This window comes from Panthera tigris, chromosome E1 (assembly GCF_018350195.1).
Source record: "Panthera tigris isolate Pti1 chromosome E1, P.tigris_Pti1_mat1.1, whole genome shotgun sequence".
NCBI classification, from domain to species: Eukaryota; Metazoa; Chordata; class Mammalia; order Carnivora; family Felidae; genus Panthera; species Panthera tigris.
In genome coordinates this window covers 5,648,549-5,672,315 of record NC_056673.1, presented here as the reverse complement: position 1 = coordinate 5,672,315, position 23,767 = coordinate 5,648,549, and the positions used below count along the sequence as shown (strand labels likewise).

At 49.0% G+C, this 23,767-nt stretch overlaps 1 protein-coding gene across 1 annotated transcript in view; it reads right to left on the bottom strand.

The window, feature by feature from the left end:
• Positions 1-13,331, bottom strand: part of DNAH9 (dynein axonemal heavy chain 9) — a 332,476-nt gene extending 319,145 nt beyond the window's left edge. The window contains exons 1-4 of the mRNA XM_042967844.1: positions 12,933-13,331; positions 4,486-4,682; positions 2,378-2,536; positions 1,206-1,336 (exon numbers count right to left, since the gene is read on the bottom strand). Coding sequence (XP_042823778.1) covers positions 1,206-1,336; positions 2,378-2,536; positions 4,486-4,682; positions 12,933-13,325 — 880 coding nt within the window. The 5' untranslated portion in view covers positions 13,326-13,331. The remainder of the gene's footprint in view (positions 1-1,205; positions 1,337-2,377; positions 2,537-4,485; positions 4,683-12,932) is intronic.
• Positions 13,332-23,767: the final 10,436 nt, after the last annotated feature.

Genomic DNA, 23,767 nt, shown 5'->3' with positions numbered 1-23,767 from the left:
TTTCAAACATACCTGTCCATACGTCTCCCACAATCACAGTGGTGGTGGCACGCATCCACTTTTGGGGACACCTGTCCCATCTGAACTACAGTATAACTTGGGAACAATGGCTGGTTCCTCTGGGACACAAAACCTCTCTGAGAAGCAATAATCGGGGGCCCCCACGAGGGATCTTGTTCCAAGCCAGCTTTATGTGTTGGCAGAGTGATGTCTGTGATAATATTTTAGGGCCCAAAAGGACCTCAAAGACTAGTCACTTACGGCCACTCTCCTCTGTTAGTTAGCACATATCGGAACCCCCACCACTGGGACCTTTATTCCTTGAGCTGAGTGGTTTCCAAACCCCACGCCGTGGGGCTGAGATGGTGGGGCAGGGGTAGACCAGTGGGGTCTGGACACAGGACGCTCCCCTCTTTAACAGAGCAAATGTAGCTTGGTTAGTTTTACATTGTGGACTTCCGTAGATTGTACTTGAAGAAAGAGTTCTGATCGAGGAAAAAAAACGTTTGAAAAACCACCACTTGAATTAAGCTTGAATCACATGAAATTACGGACGCCTTCAAAAGCACATTCTGACCTACCATGCTGAAGAGCTAGCGGGAGGAGGTTTGATAGGAGGGAGGAAAGAAGCAAAGGGTACAGACGGCGGGAGAGGGAGCCCCGAGAAAAATTTACCTACTTCTAATCATAGACTTTGCTAACTGCAATTTTGACAGGGGCCGATCTTGTCTGGGGCTCCGATGGCCAGTCCCATCCGACAGCAGGAACAGAAAAAAAGCAGAACGGAGCTCGAAATGGAACAGAGACTTCTTCCAAGGAGCTAGGGGCGGAGGGACTTGGAATCCAGAGGTGAGAGGTCACAACATGCACATGCACAGTACAACATGGTCAGAGAGCACTTCCACTGTGTCATCCCCCAGCGGCCCAGGGAAGCCTCCGCGGGGAGTGCGGGCGCCACAACCGCGCTCCGCACTAAAGCTCAGAGAGGTTAGGTGACTTTGCCGGGGTCACAGAGCCTTGGCAACGCAAACAGACCACAAGGTATCTGCTTTCCTGCTTCTAGATTTGGCACTCTCATCACCAAGCTAGACCGTGTCGGGTGGGAGGGTTTCAGAGACCGGAAAACTGCAGAGGGAGAAGACAATTCAGCACTAAACAAGAAATGCGACGCCAGCGTGTTGACGAAAATACTCGCGCGTCCTCACCTGCTACGACATCTCTGCACATGGCTTGGAAAGCTGGGAAGTAGCTGCTGTGGACTCTGTCCAGGAGCCTGGCCATGCCCCTCACCTTTATCGCTCTCAGTTGGTTGTAAATGTGTTCCAGATCTTCAGCCCTACAACACCGTGGAGAGGGGTGAGTCCGGGCCGACATCGCGAAATGCAAGTCACACTGTGATGACCCCCCCCCTCGGACACAGAGGGGCCCTGCCTCCGGGTGCTTGCACACAGGCCGGAGCCAGCCCCACAGAGCGGGGCATCTGTTCCTGGAACAGTGAGGGCAAAAGCCTGGGTCGGGGACGCGGGTTCAAAGGGGCAGCTCCGGGAGGTAACGGCAGCGAACACTGCTGTGACCATCTGGCGGCTCATCTCGGCAGCTGGAGGTCATTAGCTCTTGCAGTAAGGTCTGGAAGGCGGGGTGCGGGGGGTGTCGTCAGAACACAGCTGCCGGAGAAGGGCCCGTCAGCAGGTCAGAGGAACGGTCAGTGACGAGGCAAGAGGATGGGGCGTCTCAGCGCTGGGGCACACAGAGGGCCGGAGCCCTACCGGTACGCCTGGCCACGTGACAGGGACACTCTCGTTCAAGGCGAGAACAGGGGCGTCTGCCTCAAACATCTTTCTGTCTCCTTTTCAGTGAAGGAGTACTCGGCACGGCAATAAACAGAAGCAGGGAAACAGGAGAGCCGGAGGGGGAAGGAGTGGGAGCACTAGTCAGGTCTTTCCAGAATCCCTCAGGGGCTGGGACGCCCTGGAGGATGGGATTTCCAGCCCTCCGGATGACTGACTGGGCCCTAGGAAAGGCCGTTTTGCAGGCAGCCAATGGCCAGAACCCCAGATCTTTAACAAGAAGTGTGCATATGGCTTCGACTGTCCACGGAGGAGGGGATAGAGGAGTAGAAGACAAAACGTGACAGAGGGTTCATTAGTTTTATATTTGGTTGAAAGCACCTTTGAAGAAATGTCAGCCGGTAGACAGATCATAGCTCAAGAAAGGAAAGACAGCTAAGCATTTTCCCGCGCTTGGGACACCTGTGTTGACCCAACCAGTGGTGAAAAGTCCCCGGGGGTGGGACCAGACTCAGTGGCTGCCCCTTCCCCCCAGGCCACCATCATCCCCGGTAAGACATCTACGCCCCAGGATTTGAGCATGCGCCTACCTGCTCTTCCAGAACTCCAACTCCGTCCTAGGGGTGGGGTTCTCCCCTTGTAGGAGGGGCTGGGAAGACTCTCTCTTGAGCACCCCCTGGACCCGGCGGCTCCACTGGATTACAGCGGACTCAATGGCATAGATGACTGACTTCTCTGTGCAATCCAAGCTGTGGAAGACACGACAAATCTCCCGGGTCTACTGGAAGTAACTCCAGGTGTCCCCAAAACAGAATTCCAAGTCTTTCAAAGATAGGTGGGAAATTCCACTGAATCCAGGCTTTGTTCACTTCCGTTGGATGACAGACTCGGATCCGCAGTCAATAAAAAGTACAGACAAAACGCTTACGTGTGCACGCGTACGCAATTATTCAAGGTTGGGGGCTTCCCCGACATCCTGAAGACAGGTTTGAGAACTCTGAATCCCACCGAGCCTTTCTGTCCGTGCAGGAATACACTGGACAGAAGCTATTCGGGTGAATGTCCACCCCTTGCCTGAGTACCCCCAATGTCAGCAAGCTCCCTACTTGACAAAGCAGTGCGATCCTTGGTAGGCCGGCCCGTCCTGGGAGAGGGTCGGTCTCTACACTGAACCCGGAACCACATCTACCTCTCTGCCAATTTCCACAGTTGGTCTTGGCTCTGACTTCTGCAGCAAGAGGAGGTAGGCTCCGTCCTCCTCCACGAGGCAGGGAATCAGCCATCTGAAGGCCATGGGCAATTTCATTCTGGGCCCCCACTCCCCCTCCTACACCTTTTCGAAAATCCTTCAGTGAGGAAAGCTAGAGGTGTTTCGGAAGAGATGTAAATGTCCAGAACATATTTTGGTGGCCTTTCGACAAAGCTTTCATAGACAGCTGTTCATGCCAAGAACCCAGGACACAAGCGACACAGAAAGAGAATCTACCGCCTGGGTGTTTCACGCCAGAAACCCACCTTCGCTTATTTTAATTAAATTCATATTTGCTGAGCAACGATATGTCACAAGTGATTACAGAAGGTATTGAAAGGAAAAGATACTCACCTCCCTGAAATGTGATCCAGCCTTTCGGGAAATTGTCAAATTTGAACAAAGCGAGACAAACCCAGCAATGATTACACACACACACACACACACACACTGAATGTTATTATGTTAACATATAAAAAGGAACAGGGAAAGCGTCATTTGAGTTTATTTATTTCAAAAATTGAATACTTTTATTAAGCCACATTAGGTTTTCTAGTTAACTGGGAAATTGCTTCAGATTATATATGTAGCAAATTACTTCCCAATAGCAAAAACCCATTATAAAGGACATTGGCATTGCACGCGACACTTAGTCTTCAGATCAAATCACGGGCCCTTGAACGTACAACTGTTGACAGTAATACATTTGCAAACTGCTGGCAATATGGCAGACGGCACTCACACCGGAAGGTGGCCTGTTCCCAGAAACACACAGAAGTGCTGGATAGAAGATAAAAAAGGTATCATTTAGAAACCCAGGCTGGCTGAAAAGAAAAAGGAAAAAGACAATCCCCGTGGGACAGAAAGAAAGCCATTCCCCCTCCAAGGAGAAGAGGCTGGGGGTTTTCTGCCCACCCAGACGCGAAGAGGCATAGACTTCAAACAAAGCCAGATTTGTGTCCGTTTGGGGGAAAAGAAAAAAATCCCGGAGATCTGACAAAAGTCTCCAGCTGCCAGGGGGAGGAGGGTGCGAACTGTAACAAGAGCCACTGAGGCTGGTTCTGTGACATTACGTGCCGCGTAAATGCGCGCGGCTGTTGCCCAGACCGGACCTGGGTCTTTGCCAAGGATGAGACGCTGTCCTGATGAGCAAAATACTGCAAATCAGTGTGGCTGCTCCCGGCCCTGAACTAATTCTGAGTGGGGGAGAAAAGGGCCATGCTGCTGTGATGGCCTTCAGGGACTTCGGGCACAGGGAGCGAGAGGCACCGGCGGCAATCCGCGGAAAACACGCAGTCCGCGGATGTTGGCAAACGGCAGACGGTGGGCTTGCGTGCAGAACCAGGAGGTGTGCGGAGCCGGGAACAGAGAAGTCGTAAAGAAAACACTCAGACAAACCGGCGTCTCCCCTATCTCGGAGGCCCCTACGGCCAGGCTGGCGGTACTTACGCACTGTCGCTGTCAGAATCCACAAACCCCACTTCGTCGGCGCCTGCCGGAAGAGGCAGCACAGTCTTCCCGTTCACCTGCTCCAGGATAACCAGGAGGTCGCCCTGCAGGCCGTGGGCGTGCCGCTGGACATCTTGACATACCACGTGGGGCCAGCCTCGGTGATTCTTCTCATTGGCCAGGACGGGGACGACCACCTGGAACGGAAGCACGCAGGAAGGGAAGGTGGGAATTTTTCTGACGCCTTCAGGAAAGACTATCTTAGAATGGCCCAGAAGGCCACCCGCAACCTTTTGCAGGCCCCCGTGCCGTAGGGCCTACTATTAAGAGCCAACAGTGTGTATTGCCTTGACGTCTGGTAAAACTGGGAGGGTCTCGAAGAGCCCACCTGCAGGTGAGTCCCCTTGGCCAGACAGCCGTCTTCGTCAAGGGGATGGGCGCGGTTGCCGCTTAATTCTGAGTAGCGGGCTTCGACCCCCTGCCAGCCAGTGGACTTCCTCAAACAAGCCAGTCCTATCCTCCCACCGGGGCTGGTGGGCACCCCACCATCTGGATCCCCCCACCCCAAGCTTGCCTCCCATAGCCCCGTGGTTGTTCATTGTGGTCCCAAGCCCAACTCCCAAGGGACACAGTGTCCTCTCCCACCTCCTCCTCTGGGCTGTGAGTCTAGGTAACTGATAAGCCGCCATCAGGATCATCTGTCCAATGTCGTGTGCTTGGCCATCCCCAGAACTCTTGGGCAGGAGCCCCTCCGTCATGAGCAGGGTGAATAGGAGGCGATTGAAAATGTCAAAATATAGGACGAATGTGGGTAAGGAAGCCCATCTGTCTACAGGTGTTATGACCAGGGCGTGTTAAAAAAGCAAGCCAAGTTGAGGATCTTAAATCTACCTGTAGGGTGAACATTAGTTGGTTTGGGCCACCCAGTAGGGTTCCTCTTTTTTTGGTACTCATTTCTAGGTCCAGAGGCGGGATGTGAACAAATCTGAGCCAATGCGAGTCAGGCCAAAGTCTCGCATCTGAACTTTTTGACGAAGAGAGTTTTCTCTTTTCTAGGAGTCCAGAACGATTGTGGCCACCTTGCCAACATATGGAGCCTTAGAATAAGGCCAATATGGGGGTGCCTGGGTGACTCAGTTGGTCGAGCGTCCGACTTCGGCTCAGGTCACGATCTCACGGTCTGTGAGTTTGTGCCCCATATCGGGCTCTGTGCTGACAGCTCAGAGCCTGCAGCCTGCTTCAAATTCTGTCTCTCTGTCTCTCTCTGCCCCTCCCCTGCTTGTGCTCTGTCTCTAAAATAAATAAACATTAAAAAATTAAAAAAAAAAGAATAGGGTCAATATGCAGAAAAGACACTTTATAGATGGAGAAAAGCCCATGTCCTCTGACATCATTAGAGCTCCTGAATCAAGCCGCTCCAGAATTTTCTTAGCTACTTCACGTGGAGGTTTTGATCACTAGCAACTTAAAAAGTTGTAGTTGATAGAACCTACTAGGAACATCTCACAGCTGAAGGAAAGGGATGAGAGAGAGAGAGAGAGAGAGAGAGAGAGAAACCCAGATGATCGGGAAATGGGATAAGGAAGAACCAAGGAAATAATGACAATAGAAACTCATATGGCTGGTTGGGTTCTATGAATGACCAGAGTCCATGTGGCTACGAAATGGGACACCTAGACCTGGCGGGTGAAATCGAAGAGGGTGAGCCTTGCCTGGTCTGTCTGGAAACAATCACTGAACTGAGAATTTATAACAGCAGGTGGACAGGGAGTGCCAACAGAGAAGATATCACAAATCAAGTCCCACTCATTCATGTTGAGAAAGGATGCTTGGGGGGGTGGGGAGCGGGGTGCCTGGGCGACTCAGTTGGTTGAGGATCCAACTTCAGCTCAGGTCATGGCCTCACAGTTTGTGAGTCTGTGCCCTGCATGGGGCTCTTTGCTATCCATGCAGAACCCGCTTCAGATCCTCTGTCCCCCTCTCTCTCTGCCCCTCCCCCACTCGCACACACTCTCTCCCCAAAATAAACAGACATTTATTAAAAAGAAAGAAAGGAAGGAAGGAAGGGAGGGAGGGAGGGAGGAAGGAAGGAAGGAAAAAAGGAAGAAAAGAAAGGACCCTTTTGGACCCAGGGCAGAAGGCCCAAGAGGAAAGAGAGAATGAAGAGAAATATTCTTAGGATCTCAGAGGCAGGGACTGTATCTCATCTGGTCTTTTTATACCCACAGTCCTCCATAAGGCCTGGCATAGAGGAAGCACTCCATAGAGGTTCACAGAATAATTGAACGTACACGGTCTGAAGAAAAACTGGTAAGTGAGCTTGCACCGGATTTTTGAGGGCTCTGAGTGAGAGAAAAATAATGAACATGAACTTTCTATGAAACGAAAAGCTACTCCTTCATTTATTCAATAAATATTTATTAACCATCTATATGCTAATCGTGTTCTAGGTGCCGGGAAGGTATGTCAATGAACAAAACAGACAAGAATTCCTGAGCTCATGAAGTTCAGGGGAGAGACAGTCCATCAACGGAACGTTCTGCAAGAAAGGATAACAACAAAGCAGGGGAGGACGATCAAGAGAGTTTACAGTGACAGATGGACTGATTGGTGCAGGCTTGACTGAGAAGGTCACATTTAAACAAAAACTGGGGAGGACAGGGAGAGAGCTGTGCAGATCCTCGGGGGACGTATATTATAGACAGAAGGTAGCTGGCTATGGCAGTTGGGATTTCAGAGAAGCAAAGGCTGGGGACAGCAAAATCAGAGTCAGGTGGTTTGTGAAACTCTGGGGTGGGGGGGTGTGAATGACTGCTCCCGAGAATCTGAGGACAGATAGAGAGGAGGGGGTGTCCAAGCAGTGAGCCCAAGGGCTCTCCAGTGTTAGGAAGCTGGCAGGTGCCATTGATGGAAAGGAGCGGCCATCGCGACGTCAGAAGACTGGTGTCCTGAAAGCCAAAGGCCGCTCACAGGTCCAACCAGAAGAGGACTGCTGAAGCATCCGGCGTCCTGGTAACGCCGACGAGCTCTTCACCTTGTCTTCCATGCGACGTGGGGGTGACCGCAGGCTAAAACAGGAAGAAGATGGGGCCCAGCGAGAACAGACACGAATCCCAGGCATTCTGCCGTCGAGGGGACCACAGAAAAAAGGACGAGAGCTGCCAGGAGGAATGAGGATCCTGTCTGACGGGAGTTACCTGGTGGGGAAGGAAAAACCAAGAATGTAGGAGAGAGGGGAGAGTCGTTGGCGTGACCTCTTCAAGGAAACGAGAATGGACGGGATTCGGAGCAAAGGTGGAGCTTTTAGTCTTGGGGTTGCCACCCGGGGACGGCACACGGTCCTTCTGTAGCAACAGGAGAAAGAGGTCCCTGATGTGGGATCCTGAGGGGGTGGTTTGGAATGGGAGGTCTGGGAACAGCCACAGTAGAGAGGTAGGCAACATCGTTGGAGGAGGAAGTTTCAAGGACCCCGGAGGCCGGCTTATTGGAAGGATCCTTCCTGCATCTGATGAAGCAGCCAGGTGGTAAGGTAGGAGTGATGTTGGAAAGAGTCACAGTGAGCCGGGGGCAGGGCCGTCAGTACATGACGCAGCAGTGAGACGGGAGAGGGCGGGTTTTGTCTGATGGCGTAAGATCCAAGCGGAGGTTTTTCTACACGAGTCTAGAAGCAGCAAGGAGGAGCGAAGGCTCAGAGATGGAGAGGCTGTGGGGACAGACACACAGCTGAGTCCTCCAGGGACAGCGGGGATGGGTTAGGGCCAGGTGACAAGGAGGGGTCAGAGGAGTGAGGACGCTTTTCAGTGGGGTATCGAGGGACAAGAATTCTTGTCCTGTAGGGCAAACCTACAACACAGCACACCATTCCGGGTGTCCTCATGTACTGTTTCTAAATTCCATGACCGTCCTGCATGATCGTTTGACCCTGGCCGCAGAGGTCACATGACAATGATGCATTGCCCAGAACCGGGATTCGAACACAGGCCCATCAGATTCCACATCCCACGCTCCCTCCCCCAGACACAGAACTTCAAAATGGCACCCAAGTCTCGGACCTCGGGGAAAATAACCTGGCAGCAGTGAGTGAAGTGGCCGGGAGGAGGAAGAAAACTAGCAGGAAACTCGTTACTAAATTCTGTCAATTCCAAGAAACATTGCTTGGATGCCTTTTTTAATTACTTTATTTAATCTATCTATCTATCTATCTATCTATTATCTATCTATCATGTATGTATTTTGAGAGAGAGAGAGAGTGCACACACATTCAAGCAGGAGAGAAGGGGCAGAGAGAGAGAGAGAGAGAGAGAGAGAGAGAGAGAGAGAGAATCCCAAGCAGGCTTCATGCCCAGTGCAGAGTCTGACACCAGGCTCGATCTCACGACCCAGGGATCACGACCTGAGCCAAAATCGAGAGTTGGACGTTCAACCGACTGAGCCACCCAGGCGTACCTTGGATGCATTTTTTTAAAACCCTGTACTAGTGTAACAAAATAATGTTAAAACGTATAGCTTCCTCCCTTGTTGGGAGGAATCGTACCCCACACCCACCCCCTAACACAAGAGGGCTTCTCTCAGCCACAAGGGCTCCTTTGGCTTGAGTGAGCTGAGTCGGGTGTGGGAGGATGAGGGGAGTATGCCACCAGGAGTGAAGCTGGCCCACAGGGGGAGAGGAGAGGGGGCAGGAGCGCTGGGAGGGAAGGAGGGGCTTAGGGGACAGGAGGTGAGCTGGGGGCTGTAACCGCCCTCGATCAGCAGGGCGAGTAAAAGAAGTATGTGAGGGAACAGTGGTTGAATGGCCTATGGATGGCTGTTAGCGGCTTCAAGAAATGCTAAGGCCTGAAGGTAATCTAAAAGTAAATATTTTATTTGGATTTTAAAAACATATAATACATTTACCTGGTGCAAAATCTGAAAGTGCAAAAGCTTCCCAGTGCGAAGCAAGCATTCTATCTACCCCTGCAGCTCAGCCACCTAGTTTCTCGGGCCTGTGGATTCCTCTGTTAGTGAATCTGTCCATCCTTCATCCCTCTCTCCCTCCCTTCTTCCCTCTTTTCCTCTGTTCCCTCTTTCATTCCCTCCTTCTTTCCCTCTTTCCTTCCTTACTACCCTCCTTTCTTCCCTCCTTCTTTTCTTTCTTCCTCCCTCTCTCCCTTCCTCCTTCCCTCCTTCCTTCCGTCCTTCCTTCCTTTCTTCCTTTCCTTCCTTCCCTCCCTCCTTCCTTCCCTTTCTCTTTCCCTCCTTCCTTCCTTTCCTTCCTTCCTTACCTTCCTCCTTCCCTCCTTCCTTCCCTCCTTTCTTCCTTTCCTTCCTTCATTCCCTCCCTCCTTCCCTGCTTCCTTCCTTCCTTCCTTTCTTCCCTTCCTTCCTTCCCTCCTTTTTTCCCTCCATCCTCCCTCCCTCCCACTTTCCCTCCTCCTTGCTTCCTTCCCCCTTCTCTCCTCCCTCCCTCTTTCTTCTTTTTAGCAGAAATGGTAGCATACTATACTATAATTCTGCACCTTAAAAAAATTATCTTAAATCGCAGCACTCTTCACACTAGCCAAGAGGGGAAAGAACTTCCCTCCATGGGTGAATGGATACACAAAAGGCGACGTATACATAAAATGGGATAGTACTCAGCCTTAAAAAGGAAGACGGTTCTGACACCTGCTACAACCATGGATGAACCACGAGGACATTATGCTAAATGAAGTAAGCCAGTGACAAGAAGCTAAATGCTGCACGACTCCATTCACATGAGGTACCCAGAGTGGTCAAGGTCATGGGAACAGAAAGTAGAATGGGGTGGGTGGGGAGAATGCCAGGGCCCGCGGAAAGGTGGACCTGGGGGTTTGTTTGGCGCGTACCGGCTTTCAGTCAAGCAGGATGGTGGGGGTTCCCGGGGATTTGCGGCACAACAGTGTGTGGGGGGTTCACAGGTGTCAGCCTGTACACTTGGAAATTATTGAGAGAGTGAATTTTATCTTGTGTGGGTTTTTTTTCCCCCACAATAAATATAAATTACCTTAAGGACTGTTCCATAGCAATTATTCCTTTTATTTATTTATTTTTTCAAAGTTTATGTGTTTGTTTTGAAAGGGAGAGAGAAAGCACAAGGGGGGGAAGGGCAGAGAGAGAGAGGAGAGAGCGAGAATCCCAAGTGGGCTCTTCGCTGCTACCACAGAGCCCGACGCGGGGCTCAAATTCATGAACTGTGACATCATGACCTGAGCCCAAGTCCAACGCTTAACCAACTGAGCCACCCAGGCGCCCTACCAACTCTTCCGTTTAATTAATATAATTTAATTATATATAACCTTCCTTCATTTGCCCGGTCCCCTGTCGATAAACATTCAGTTTGTTTCCAATCTCGTTCAATGCACCAATGAAAATTCTGGAATGTTTGAGGGCTTGGATTATTTTACAATTATGTTTGCCCGCTGGATACATTTCCTCGGGCCTGATCGTGCTCTGAGATTGACCCGCTGCCCTCCACACGTACTAAGTGTAGCGCCATGTCTGAACCTTGGCTCAGTCTGCTCCCAGTCCCTTGAAACTTACCTTGACATCCATTTACCCTAACCTTCCTTCCTGTTCAGGAGCCAGTTCGACACCTGAGGCTAAGCGTGGCTCTCAGACCACATGCATACCTCTCTCCTCTGATCACAGTGGCACTTCCTTCTGTCATCATCATTCACAAGGGGACTTGATCCAAGCTTAGATCTCTGTAGTGAGGGTGTTCAGACAATGCACAGCAGTAAAGCCATGCTGGTTGTTAAAAGACTGAAGTGCATCCTGATCTACTGAGAAACCTAGCTTCTCTGGGCTTCCCGAGGGTGACTCTGTCCCCCGTGCTCCTTCCCTGCCATAACCCCTTCCCAGAGCTTCCTGGTAAAGCAACTAAAAGGCTAACATCTGGCCTAGCAGGGAGCCTCCAGGACCCGGCTCCAGCACTGGGGCCAACTCTAGGTAAATTCTACCTCCACCCCAGGCGTACGAGTTTTCAATACAGCAAAACCTTGGTTTGCGAGCAGAGCATAATTCGTTCCAGAAACATGCTCGTAATCCAAAGCACGAGTATATCAAAGCAAATTTCCCCATAAGAAAGAGTGGGAACTCAGATGATTTGTTCCACAACCCAAAAATATTCATATAAAAATCGCAATACTGTAAATATAACAGAAAATAATAAAGAAAATACATAATACAAAGAAAAAGAAACAAATTCCCCTGCACTTACCTTTGAACACCTTCATGGCGAGTGCGAAGGAGACAAGAGAGAGGAGGGTTATTGTGTAGGACGACGTTCACTATCGCTAACAGAATCAGGGCTATCTATTGGCTCGGTGGAATCCTTTTCTTTTTGTGCAACCGTAACAAGGAACCTATCCAACGACACTTGCTATTGCCTCCTTTTGAGGATGTCGGGGAATTGTGACATTGCGTTGACAATCACCCACAATCCCACAGTGAGCGAAAGAGAGAACGAGAGAGAGAGAGAAGAACCATTGGCTCTTTGTGATCATGTGACAACCCGCGTTGCGTACTACTTATGTTGCAAGACATTGCTCGTTTATGGAGTTAAAATGTATTAGAAATGTTTGCTCGTCTTGCGGAACACTCGCAGAACAAGTTACTCGCAATCCAAGGTTTTACTGTATTTGAAATAGAGGATCAATTTCATGGGTAGGATTGTGTCTTCTGTTTTTCTGGTATTCCCTATGGCCTCTATCACACAAAACAGCCTCCCCAAACACACACACACAACTTACAGGGAAAATTACTCCCGTTCCAGAAAGGTCTAAATGTCCCAAGAATCTCACCTTGGGCACCCTCTCTGAAATCTGCACTGTCCCCGCTTTGCCTGTGGCCTCACACAAGTACTCTATAATCCACGACTCTGGACATCTTCCTCCCTGAGCTCAGGGCAGACCCCTCCCCCCTCCAAACACCTGTGGGCACCTGTTGGACATTTCCAAATGGATGCCCCAACTTCTTATCTTGGCACGTGGCTGACACTGGGTATTCACGGATGAGGTGAAATCAAAACCAAACCACCTCCCCCTTTAACTCCCCTCGTAGGTAAGCACTGTGTATATAGAGCCTTTCACTTCCGTTACCTCCCTGACCCCATAGAGATGACCCCTTGGTCACCACTGTTTGTCTTTCCCTGTGCCTGTTTACAGAGGGATTAAGAAATGGTCAGGACCCACCAGGCCCTCCTGCCTCCAGCCTCCCCTCGACGTTGGCTTGGTCCCAGACCGGGACCGGAGGAAATCGGAGCCCATTCAGCTTCTCACTCTGACCTGGCCCTTCCCAGGTGGCCCCAGCTCGCCCCCAGGTCGCACGTGGGCTCTGGGCTTGGGGCCCCTCCCCTCTGGCCCCGCCCCCTGCCCCGCCCTCCGGCTCCGCCTCCCCTCCCCCTCCCCCTCCCAGTGGCTGCCGGCGCCCCGCAACCTGCCCACCCTCACCTGAGAGAACAGGGCGGCCAGATGCTTCAGAGGGGCGGCGGGCACGTCCCCGCACAGCACGGCGCCGCGGAGGCTGCGGGGCCCCGGCGGCTCCGGCCCGGTGCGCAGGAAGAAAAGCCCCTTGGCGCGAGGCGGGCCGGCCTCGGGCCCCGCGTCCAGCCCGGGTCGCAGCGCCAGGCCCCCCGGCCCGGGCCGCACCACCAGCAGCGGCTGCGGCCTCCCCGCATCCTCGCGGCCCAGGAAGGCGTGCAGCAGCCGCTCCGCCTCGGCCGTGCCCGCGCAGCGCTCCCAGGCGCCGGCGGCCGGCCGCAGGCTCCGGGCCACGTAGGCCCCCAGGAGTCGCAGGCGCGGGTCGGCGCCGGGCTCCGGGTCCGCTTCCTCCGCTCCCGGCATCGCGCGCTCCGGCCGGCCCCAGCGGTTTCCCGGGCGACGCGGACGCGGCCGGGGCTCCCGCCTCCGCTGCCCTCCTATTGGGCCGGAGACTGCTGACCACGCCCCCTTCCAGGCTAGAGAGGTAGGCGAGGGACGCGGACGGCAAGGGGCGGGCTCGCGTCGCTGTTGCTAGGAAACCAGCCGCCGCTCCTGGTTAGTGCCTGCTCTCTCGGATTGCAGGTGCTCAGGGGTGACCGTCCAGAGCCCCGGTTTATTGACGGGGTGCGTGGAGGGGGAGGGCAAGGATACAAATGCTGTTAAGGGTCTTGCTGGCTAAGGTCAGATTAAATTCTTTAGAGGACTCCAGACACTGAAAATATGCTGGTTCTCCCGTCTACTCCCCAAATGTGCAATTCAAACTTGAAAAAAACGATGTCAAATCCTAAAATAGATGTAAGCGAACTCAGTGAATTTTTAAAATTTCTTTTCCGTGATAACTTACATACTTTAGAACGGTGTTTATGTGGCCACTGAGCATTTGAAAGGTGCTGGTGCGACTGAGGAACTGAATTTTTAATTTAATATTAAACAATAATGAAATAATAATGAAATAATAATTTTAGATCAGCTTCAGAATTTCAATGTCAATTTTTTTAAAAAAGATTTTTTTTTTAGGGTCCTGCTCTGTTCATGCCTTAAGTGTGTGCTTAATCTGACAAATGGGGACTCAAACTCTGAGATGGCCCCAATCAGCTCTTCTGAAGTTCAGAAAGGTGCTTTTAAACATACAGGATTATGTGGATCTTGTCTTCCAAAAGGGATACCGTGAAGCAGCTTTACTGACCTCAGAAATTAGCGTTTGTCACCTGACTCCCTCTTCATTATGGAGATATAAATAGCTTGGCTCTTTGCATGCTTGTAAGGGGTGTAGGGACAAGGAAAGGGACAGCCTGGAAGCGTGAAGCCTGCAGGTCTGAAATGAGCCCCCCCCCTCCCACCCCCCGCCCTACCAACCTGATTTTTGTCATCAACCAGAGACTGCACAATCTCTGGTAAAAAAGAATGTTCATAATGGCTTCAAAGAAACATTAACAGAATAAGCACTTATCAAAGGCAACTCAGCTAACAAGAACCCCTCAGGAAAAGTTGGTAGCTAAAAGGTAAAATGATTGATTTCATAATAACTGGGGCACAGGAGGCACTATGATGAAAAATGTTCACAATAGAAAATGAATCTTTATGTGTGTAAAGAGTGTTTTATCATTGCCGGATTAAACAGTAGGCAGACCAACTGTGAGGAAAGCGACAAAGCAGGGGCCCTAAAATGATTTTAAGATGAATTTGGTGATTGACATTGCAAAAGAAAGCATCAGGGGAAAATGGAAGTGTTGGGGGCTTCTTACACATAGCATTGTTTTTTAGAGTTTTTATTTTGCACAGAGGAAGGCATGATTATTGTTTTAATGCTTAGGGCCTCCAAATGTGTAAATCCCGGTCATGTTTTATAGAGAGAGTGACTTCAGAGCCATTAACTTCCTGTAAACCCTTCAAATAAAGTTCCTACCACCCCAGTCGTGGCCTATGTTGACCTCCATCCTCATTGTCCCTTTGCCCCAATATACATAAAAATAGAAACCCAGAAGCCTGTGGAGGTGATCTGAAGATATCTGACAGTAAAGTCTCCTGAACACTGTCAACCCAGGCTTTTTTCCTTTAAAAATACACCTTAATCTTCATTTTAGAAGGAGATCGGCTGGGGGTGTGGGGGGGTGGGACATTAAATGGGATTTATTAAAAGCAACTGACATCAAGTTTATACTGTATAATTACAGTAAGGGAAATAAAATAACAAACATGTTAGCAATCTGTTACCGTGTAACGAATTCCATGAAAAGTTAGCAGCTTCATAACATTATCTAACATAATTTATGCTGGCTCAGGAATTGGGGCAGTTTATCTGGGCAGTTCCGGCTCAGGATCTCTCATCATGTTTCAGACAAGATGTTTTCAGGGGCCACATCATCTAGAGGCTTGACTGGGTCTGGGGGAGCCTCTTCAAGGTAACTTGCTCCCATGGCTGGTGAGTCAATGCTGGAGGTTTCGGTTTCTCAGCACGTGGAGCTCTCCACTGGGTGTTTGATAACACTATGGCTGTCTTCCCCTAGACCAAGTGATCTAAGAGAGAGCAAGACAGAAGCCACAAAGTCTCTCACGACCTAGCCTTGGAAGCCACACACTGCCATTTCTGTAATAGCCCTGTTAGTTACAAAGATTCACCCCATTCACGGTGAAAGGGAAATATTCCAGGATGTGGATACCTTGGGGCAAGACTCACTGGGTGTTACCTAAGAGGCTGGCTACTCCAAAAAGCGTTCAGAAAGATATTGAATTTGTGTAATTATTCAGAGGAAATGATTTCCATATTTTATGTTGGAAACGTGACTTTGCTTCTCTGAGCATAATGTTTTTTATATCAGATTTTTTGCTTTGCACAACTCTTGTTCAATGCTTTTTAGTAATGATCTCTTTAAATTCTGGGCAGTCATCATGGGCAAGAAAATGTGTTCACACAAGCAAGTAATGCAAAATGTAAAGCCTTTAGACTCATTCAAAAGTGAAGAGTTGACATTATATTTCCAGAATCTGACAGTTCTTTTCTTCACTGACAAACATTATGTTGAAATTTCTCATGATGCTGCTAATGGCTATTGAATCTGAATCAACCTTTTCCTATCAAATATTTAAAATAATGATAACGTCTTAATTCAAAGAGCGTGCATGCGTTGTTACAGTAGTTTCCTTCCAGCCGTCTTAGATGCCACTGAATAAAGACATTGGACGCAAATGGGGAGATGCTTTGGATACATGTGCCAAAGGAGAATCCAGGCTACCTGGGATTCCATCCAGGAGGCACGTATAAGAATATTAATTGTTCGTAAGAGCATAATCATGGGAAATAGACTGAGTGTTTACCAATGACAGAATGAGTAGACAAATTGTAGTGTATGTCATTCATAAAATAAAATAGTATCCGGCAGTGAACAGGAGGGGACAACACGGGCAAATCTCAAAAGTGTAGTGCTAAACAAAAAAGGGGAAGTTGCACATAAATGCATTTAGTATAATATTTATTACTAGTTTTAAGCCAAACCAAATCAACACTATTTTTGTAGACAGACAGACATATGAAGAAATCTAGAGAAAAGTCAGAGAACGATTATCACAAAATTCAGATTTTGATCACGTCTCAGAGGTGGAGGGGAAAAGAGGCGTGGAATGGGGAGGGACACACAGGGGTCTTTCACATCCCTGGTAATGGTTTGTTTGTTTATTTGTTTATTCATATTTTAGAGATGGAGAGATGGGGGGTGGGGGGAGAGGGGCAGAGGGAGAAAGAAAGAAAATCCCAAGCAGGTTCCATGCTCAGTGTGGAGCCCAACGCAGGGCTCAATACCACAACCCTGGGATCACGACCTGGGTCAAAACCAAGAGTCCAACACTCAACCAACTGAGTCACACGGGTGCCCCTAGTAATGGTTTATTCTTAACCTTGCTTATGGGTGTTCATTTTACCACTCACTCTTCTCAACCCACACGTGTGTATTATATACTCTCTTGTGTACATATGAAATACTTCACAATTAAAGAAATTTCACGGGGCGCCTGGGTGGCTCACTCGGTTAAGCTTCTGACTTTGGCTCAGGTCATGATCTCACAATTCGTGAGTTCGAGCCCTGCGCTGGGTTCTGTGCTGGCAGCTCGGAGCCTGGCGCCTGCTTCGGATTCTGTGTCTCTCTTTCTCCCTGCCCCTCCCCTGCTCGTGCTCTGTGTCTTTCTCTCTCAAAAATGAATAAACATTAAATTTTTTTTTTTTTAATTTTAAAAAGGGATGTGCCATTTCTTGAACTCTGAATGTTGTGGGGCAATTCATTTCAGTTACTGGGAATAAATGTATTGTTATTCACTTAAATGCTACTAATACCCCATTAGACCTATAAAAGTATACATCGTTGGGTAATGCCTGTTTTCCCTCAAACCTCTGTAGAAATTGCTTTTTGACGCTGAATGTGGAAGAGAAGTCTGAAGCTCGCCTGATTTTTATTCCTTTGTAGGTAACATTTTGAAACGACAGGATTGTTTAAGGCAGTTTTTTCCCCGCTTTTCATTCCGGTGATAAAAAAAAAAAATGTTTTAGGATATAGCTAAAGTCCCATTGAATTGATTTTTGCCTGAAATTATGAGGGCATGTTTGGTTCTTATAATGATGGGTTTCTACACAGCAAGAGAGATCGTTCTATAGAACCTTTGATTATTACCTATTTTCTACTTGCACTTTCTGATCTGGTTTTCTGGTAACGTAAACTGATCGAGTGTGCCTAAAATTACAAGTAAGGGATACATTTTGAAATACTAATTGAGGTTTGTTTTTTTGGCTTTTTTTTTTTTTTTTTTTGATCCCTATGTGTTTTCATATTGTCCTGTGGCTCTCTACTTAGTGAGTTAGTGACATTTAATGCCTCAGGGGAGTATGGATATAGCTTCAAAGGGTCTATTGAATTTCGGAATGGTTTTCAAACACAATGGTCATGAAAGCCATTCTGTTTCTTTTCTTTTATTGTAAGAGCTAAGCACTTAAGAGGGAGAAAGGGTTTATGTTGCACTGCTAGTTTGTTTTCATTGCAGGAGCGTGGCTTTGAGGACACAAGGCACAGCCTGGAGACTGAGAGGTTAGGATGTGTATACTAACCTGTAGGTGGAGAAGCACATTTCCTAAAAGGAGTGATAAGCTGGGAAGGAGTGCTGCAGAAGCCAAGTAGAGGACCGCTTAGACATGCGGTACAACTATTGACCCTTTCAAGAGAGTCCGAGGACAACATGACAGCTACTCCAGGAATACTTGGGTATTTCTTGGGAATACCCAATACTAGGGAAGGGGATGCTTGAGCCCGGCTGCCCAGGGAAGCACTTGGTGTTACAGTGGCAATGAATGAGAGCAGGGTCTAAGGAGAGTAAACAGAAAGCAGCCTTTCCATACTGCCTTGACTTATGTTCAGGGACATGGGCTGACATTTCCCAATGTGTTGACATTTCCCAAGATCTTTGTAGGATGGTTAGGAGAAAGAGGGCAGAAATGCTCGGAGAGTCAGCTTGGGTTCAGGCTGAGAAGGACTGTGAGAAGGGCACAGTCTAGGTACCTGTATCACCTAGAGGCTTGGTGGACAAGAGGGCATGGTTACAAGGACTGACTCTACAAGATGGTGTATATCTCAATGAGGACATAGGACAGATGTAGACCCTCCCCTGATGGCCAAAAGATATATAAGCTCCCCAGGAACTTACAACCCCCCAGAGAAGAGAGTAAAAGGAAAGAATCCTGAAATATAGACATCAGGTGATTAGATTACCTTGAACTGGCAAGACTGTGTTTTCTACCGCTGACTGGGTAGAGGGGTGGATCAGTCTGGGCTTGGTCAAAGCCACTCCAAGTATTATATAAATAAGGAGTTTCATATAGAAATCAGACCTTACATGAGCATGGGAAGAGCAGGGAAGTGAAGCGGGGAGGTCTGAAGATTGTAGCTGGAGGTTCAGAGAAAGAGTCATAATTTCATGACCATGGAGGATGTACCTTTATTCCATTTAAATACTATTTTCCTGCCTTCTAGTACACACCTCCCAGAATCCAATCCCATTCGGGGCCATATTTTAAATGAGAGTTTCTGTTTCTGGTGGTAGAAAGATGATAAGAATAGAGAGTCTAGGGTAAAATTAAGCGGGAGGCTACGAGGGGGGTAAAATATTATTTGTCACTTCACATGGTTAACATCGTAAGTCAGTAAACTATAGTCTGTGGACCGAATCCAACCCTCCTTTATCTGCCTACTTTTGCAAATAAAATCCAGGTGGAACACAGCCAGGCCTATTTGTTTATGTATATATTCATTTATTAATTTTTTTTTATGAATTGTGGAGAGCCTACGGCTTTTTTCCACACTACAAGGGCAGAGTTGAATTGTTGCAAGTCGACAGAGACAGGATGGCCCTAAAATCTAAAATATTTGCCTCTGTAGAGGAACAAGTTGGCCAGCCTCGAGTTTAGATTAGATACTATGAAGTCTTTTGGTTGGTAAGAAGTCAATGGAGGAGGCATAAAGTAGTCTTAGTCTCATGAAGTCAAGTTCAGAATGGGTTTGGTGGTTTCCATATGCTTTAGAGTCAAAGGTCAACCTTTGCAGGTTGTGGAATCAGGTGACCCTTCAGTCACAGCTGTGAAAGTGAGGAACATTCTTTTTCTGTGTTTTCTTAGTTATTCTAGTGAGAAGTTGGGAGAGGTTACAGGAAGTGTCTCTAGCTGGATATGACTTTTTTAAATGCTTATTTATTTTGAGAGAGAGAAAGAGACAGAGTGCCAGTGGGGGGAGGGACAGAGAGAGAGGGAGACACAGAATCCGAAGCAGGCTCCAGGCTCTGAGCTGTCAGCACAGAGCCCACTGTGGGGCTTGAACCCACGAACCGTGAGATCATGACCTGGGCTGAAGTTGGAGGCTTAACCGACAGAGCCATCCAGGCGCCCCAGGATATCATTTTATTTATTTTATTTTTTTTTTTTTTAATTTTTTTTCAACGTTTTTTTATTTATTTTTGGGACAGAGAGAGACAGAGCATGAACGGGGGAGGGGCAGAGAGAGAGGGAGACACAGAATCGGAAACAGGCTCCAGGCTCCGAGCCATCAGCCCAGAGCCTGACGCGGGGCTCGAACTCACGGACCGCGAGATCGTGACCTGGCTGAAGTCGGACGCTTAACCGACTGCGCCACCCAGGCGCCCCCAGGATATCATTTTAAACAACAAATCCATAATGTGCTTTCTCATTAATGGTTCTTAAGGGTACCGACTGCCTTCTTTTTTCCCCATGACCCAACCTGTTCCTGTGGGCTGTGAAAGTAGGTCTCACACTTCTGAGAGCAGGAAGGCATTTGCCCATCATTTATTCTCTTTGCCTTGAGGATGCAGTGGTGGATGGGATATCGTCTTGCCTTCAGAGAAGGGAGCCACTTAGTGACAATCCCAAAGAGGAATGCTAGGAGCTGTCTACACTGAGTCTAGTCGATTTCCACACCACATTCTCCCTGTTATTCAAAAGTCAGCAGAAAGGTGGTTTGACGAACATTGGCTTCTTTCGTGTTTTTACCCTTGGATAAATGGATATTTACCCTTGTTCTAATAACCATTTACCACTTTTCCTTTGGGAAAATACCTCTACTCCCTGCCCCCAATCCAGGCACTTCTGATAGGGCTCAGTCCCCAGCTCCGACTGAAATGTATGACTGAGCTAACTGGACCATTCCTGTCCCCGCACCCCCCATTAGCCATCAGTGTGGCAGAGGGCGTGTGATCCCATCAGAACAGTAGAATCAGACCCAGGGCTTTGCTTTCACTTTTGGGTTAAGTGAGCGCTTTCTGTTTCCTCTTGGACTTGAACTTAGAGGGATTTAGGGCAGTGCTGATGTGGCCACCTTGACACCATGAGGGGAAGGGCTATCTGAAAATGGACCAACGGGGCATCTGGGTGGCTCAGTCAGTTAAGCATCTGACTCTTGATCTCAGCTCAGGTCTTGATCTCGGGGTCCTGAGTTCAAGCCCTACGTTGGGCTCCAGGCTGGGCGTGAAAAAAAAATGGAGCCAACACAGTGCAGGCAGAGCTGAGAGACGGGAAAGAGAAACGACATTGTTTGAGCTACAGCCTACACACTGGACTTCTCATGTACGTGAGCAGAGACGTCCCCTTCCCAGTAAGCCAGTCATAGCTGTGTTTTCTGTCCCTCTTAAGCAAGAATCACAATCGATACAAGTGGCAGGTAAGGACAGAATTTCCTCAAAGAAGAGGAGAGAAGAAGCTGTTTCTTGGCAAAGGGGAAGGAATCCTCAAGGAGACAGTTGAGAGAGGAAACATCAACGTGGATCCTTCCGGGAGCACTGTCTGTAGGAGATGTGAAGGGTCAACCTTCAACCACTTTGTCTATCACATAACGATTCCATATCACAGACTTAGCTCTTGATTTTCCACATTTTTGAATGAAGGCAGCAAACCCGAAATTAACCTGGGCACGTTTCCCCGTGTTTATTCACGATTCAGCGTTTAATTCCCAGAAGGATGAGAGAAATACTTAAATGAGCTGAACAATAGCAACCCTCCCTTGCTTCTTACACATACCTGTCCTACAAACATATGCTATGAAGGGTTGATGAAGCTATTTTTTATTTTTTTTATTTTATTAAAAAGTTTTTTAAATGTTTATTCATTTTTGAGAGACAGAGAGAGACCGAGTGAGAGCAGGGGAGGGGCAGAGAGAGAGAGGGAGACACAGCATCGGAAGCAGGGTCCAGGCTCTGAGCCGTCAGCACAGAGCCCAACGTGGGGCTGAATCACCGAGAGCTTTACTGACCTGCGAGAAGGGCATCGTGAGAACAAGCACAATGATAACTCGAGGCTGGCGCTGGGAAGTAGACTTCATCAGAGATGTGTAGAGATCGTGCTCTGCTTACGCTTTTCAAAAAATTTTTTAAGGTTTTTTTATTTTTGAGAGTGACAGAGAGACAGAGTGTGAGTGGGGGAGGGGCAGAGAGAGAGAGAGGGAGACAGAGTCCGAAGCAGGCTCCAGGCTCCGAGCCGTCAGCACAGAGCCCGACGCGGGGGTCGAACCCACGAACCGCGAGACCGTGACCTGAGCCGAAGTCGGACGCTGAACCGACTGAGCCACCCAGGCGCCCCTGTGCTGATGCCTTTCAATAACCTCTTATGTAGCCACACTTTTTATTATAAAACTCTACATCCTGTGACTTATCACGAAGTGAGATTACCTCCTCAGTTTTCAATATCCAAGGTTGATGTTTATATGCAGTTCTTGCCCATGATCTGGTGGGTTCTTGAAGAGCTCTGGCCATTCTCCACGTTTCAAGGGATTCCTCACTCACTGGTGCCAAGACTGGCTTTCAGAATTATAGGTTCCATCCCTACGATGCAGTCCCGGGCATTGAGAGCTGCCACAGATGTGGGAGAGTGAGGAACCTTCGCTCTGACAACTGGACTCGGAGGTTACGTATTTTTAGCCGACCAACCGGACCGGGGCTCACAGATCTACGGTGTTCAGCCAGCAATCATTGGCCCAGAGAGCGTTTCCTTTCTAAGTGAATTATTTGCCATCGTTTCAAAACCAGTGCATTTGCATCCTTTAAAGTTGTAAAAGACGGGCCAATCTGGGCTGACGTTTCCACACTGTAATGACTGGCTGGAGGTGAGAGGCGTGGGCCCTTTGGGCGAAGCTTACGCTCTCTGATTCGACACAGCCCTCGCTATCCCCCATTACCTGCTAATTAAATGAACCCACATAACGTTAGGCTAAGAGTAAAGATAACCTAGAAATTGTGTCTCCTCCAAGGCAGGAGTAATTTGTCTCGTAAGGGAGACGGCAGGGAGTGATGGGGACGGGACAGACCAGAGAGGGCCTGCGCTCCAGCGGGGAATAACTACTACTCAGCCTGCCCGGCTCCTGCTGCAACCCCCAATTTACCAATTCCCTCATTACAAATGGAACTAATACGTTCTCCGCATATTTTAAAAATTATTTATGTATTTGTTTTTGAGAGAGAGAAAGAGAGAGAGCGTGCGTGCACATGTGAGCATGAGCGGAGGCAGGGGCAGAGAGAGAGGAGAGAGAGAATTCCAGGCAGGCTCCGTGTGCCCCCAGTGCGGAGCCCGATGCGGGGCTTGAACCCACGACCCCGTGAGATCGTGACCTGAGCGGAAATCAAGAGTCACTTAACCGACTGAGCTACCCAGGCGCCCATGCTCTGTGTGGTAAAGAGTGGTGAAAACACTGTCCCGGAGAAGAAAGAAAGAAGGCAAGAGTCAGAGCAGGCTGATGGTAGACTTCCCCGTAAGCGGAGTGCCCAGCGATATTCCCCCCGTTAAGGCCTGAGTCTACATAATTTAAGCAAACTTCTGTATGATGACGGGGCTCCTTCATGGACGAGGCTGTGCTGGACCGCGGCCACAGCACCTGCTGCTTCGTTTGGGGCGACGCACATCAACTTTGTTCAGAATGAGCCCTCCAGGGGTGCCTGGCTGGCTCAGTCAGTAGAGCATGTGACTCTTGATCTCAGGGTCATGAGTTCAAATCCCACATTGGGCACGGAGCCTACTTCAAATAAATTCATTAATTAAAAAAACATTTAAAAAAAAATTTTTTTAAACGTTTATTTATTTTTGAGACAGAGAGAGACACAGCATGAACGGGGGAGGGGCAGAGAGAGAGGGAGACACAGAATCGGAAGCAGGCTCCAGGCTCTGAGCCATCAGCCCAGAGCCCGACGCGGGGCTCGAACTCGCGGACTGCGAGATCGTGACCTGAGCTGAAGTCAGACGCTCAACCGACTGAGCCACCCAGGTGCCCCAAAAAAAC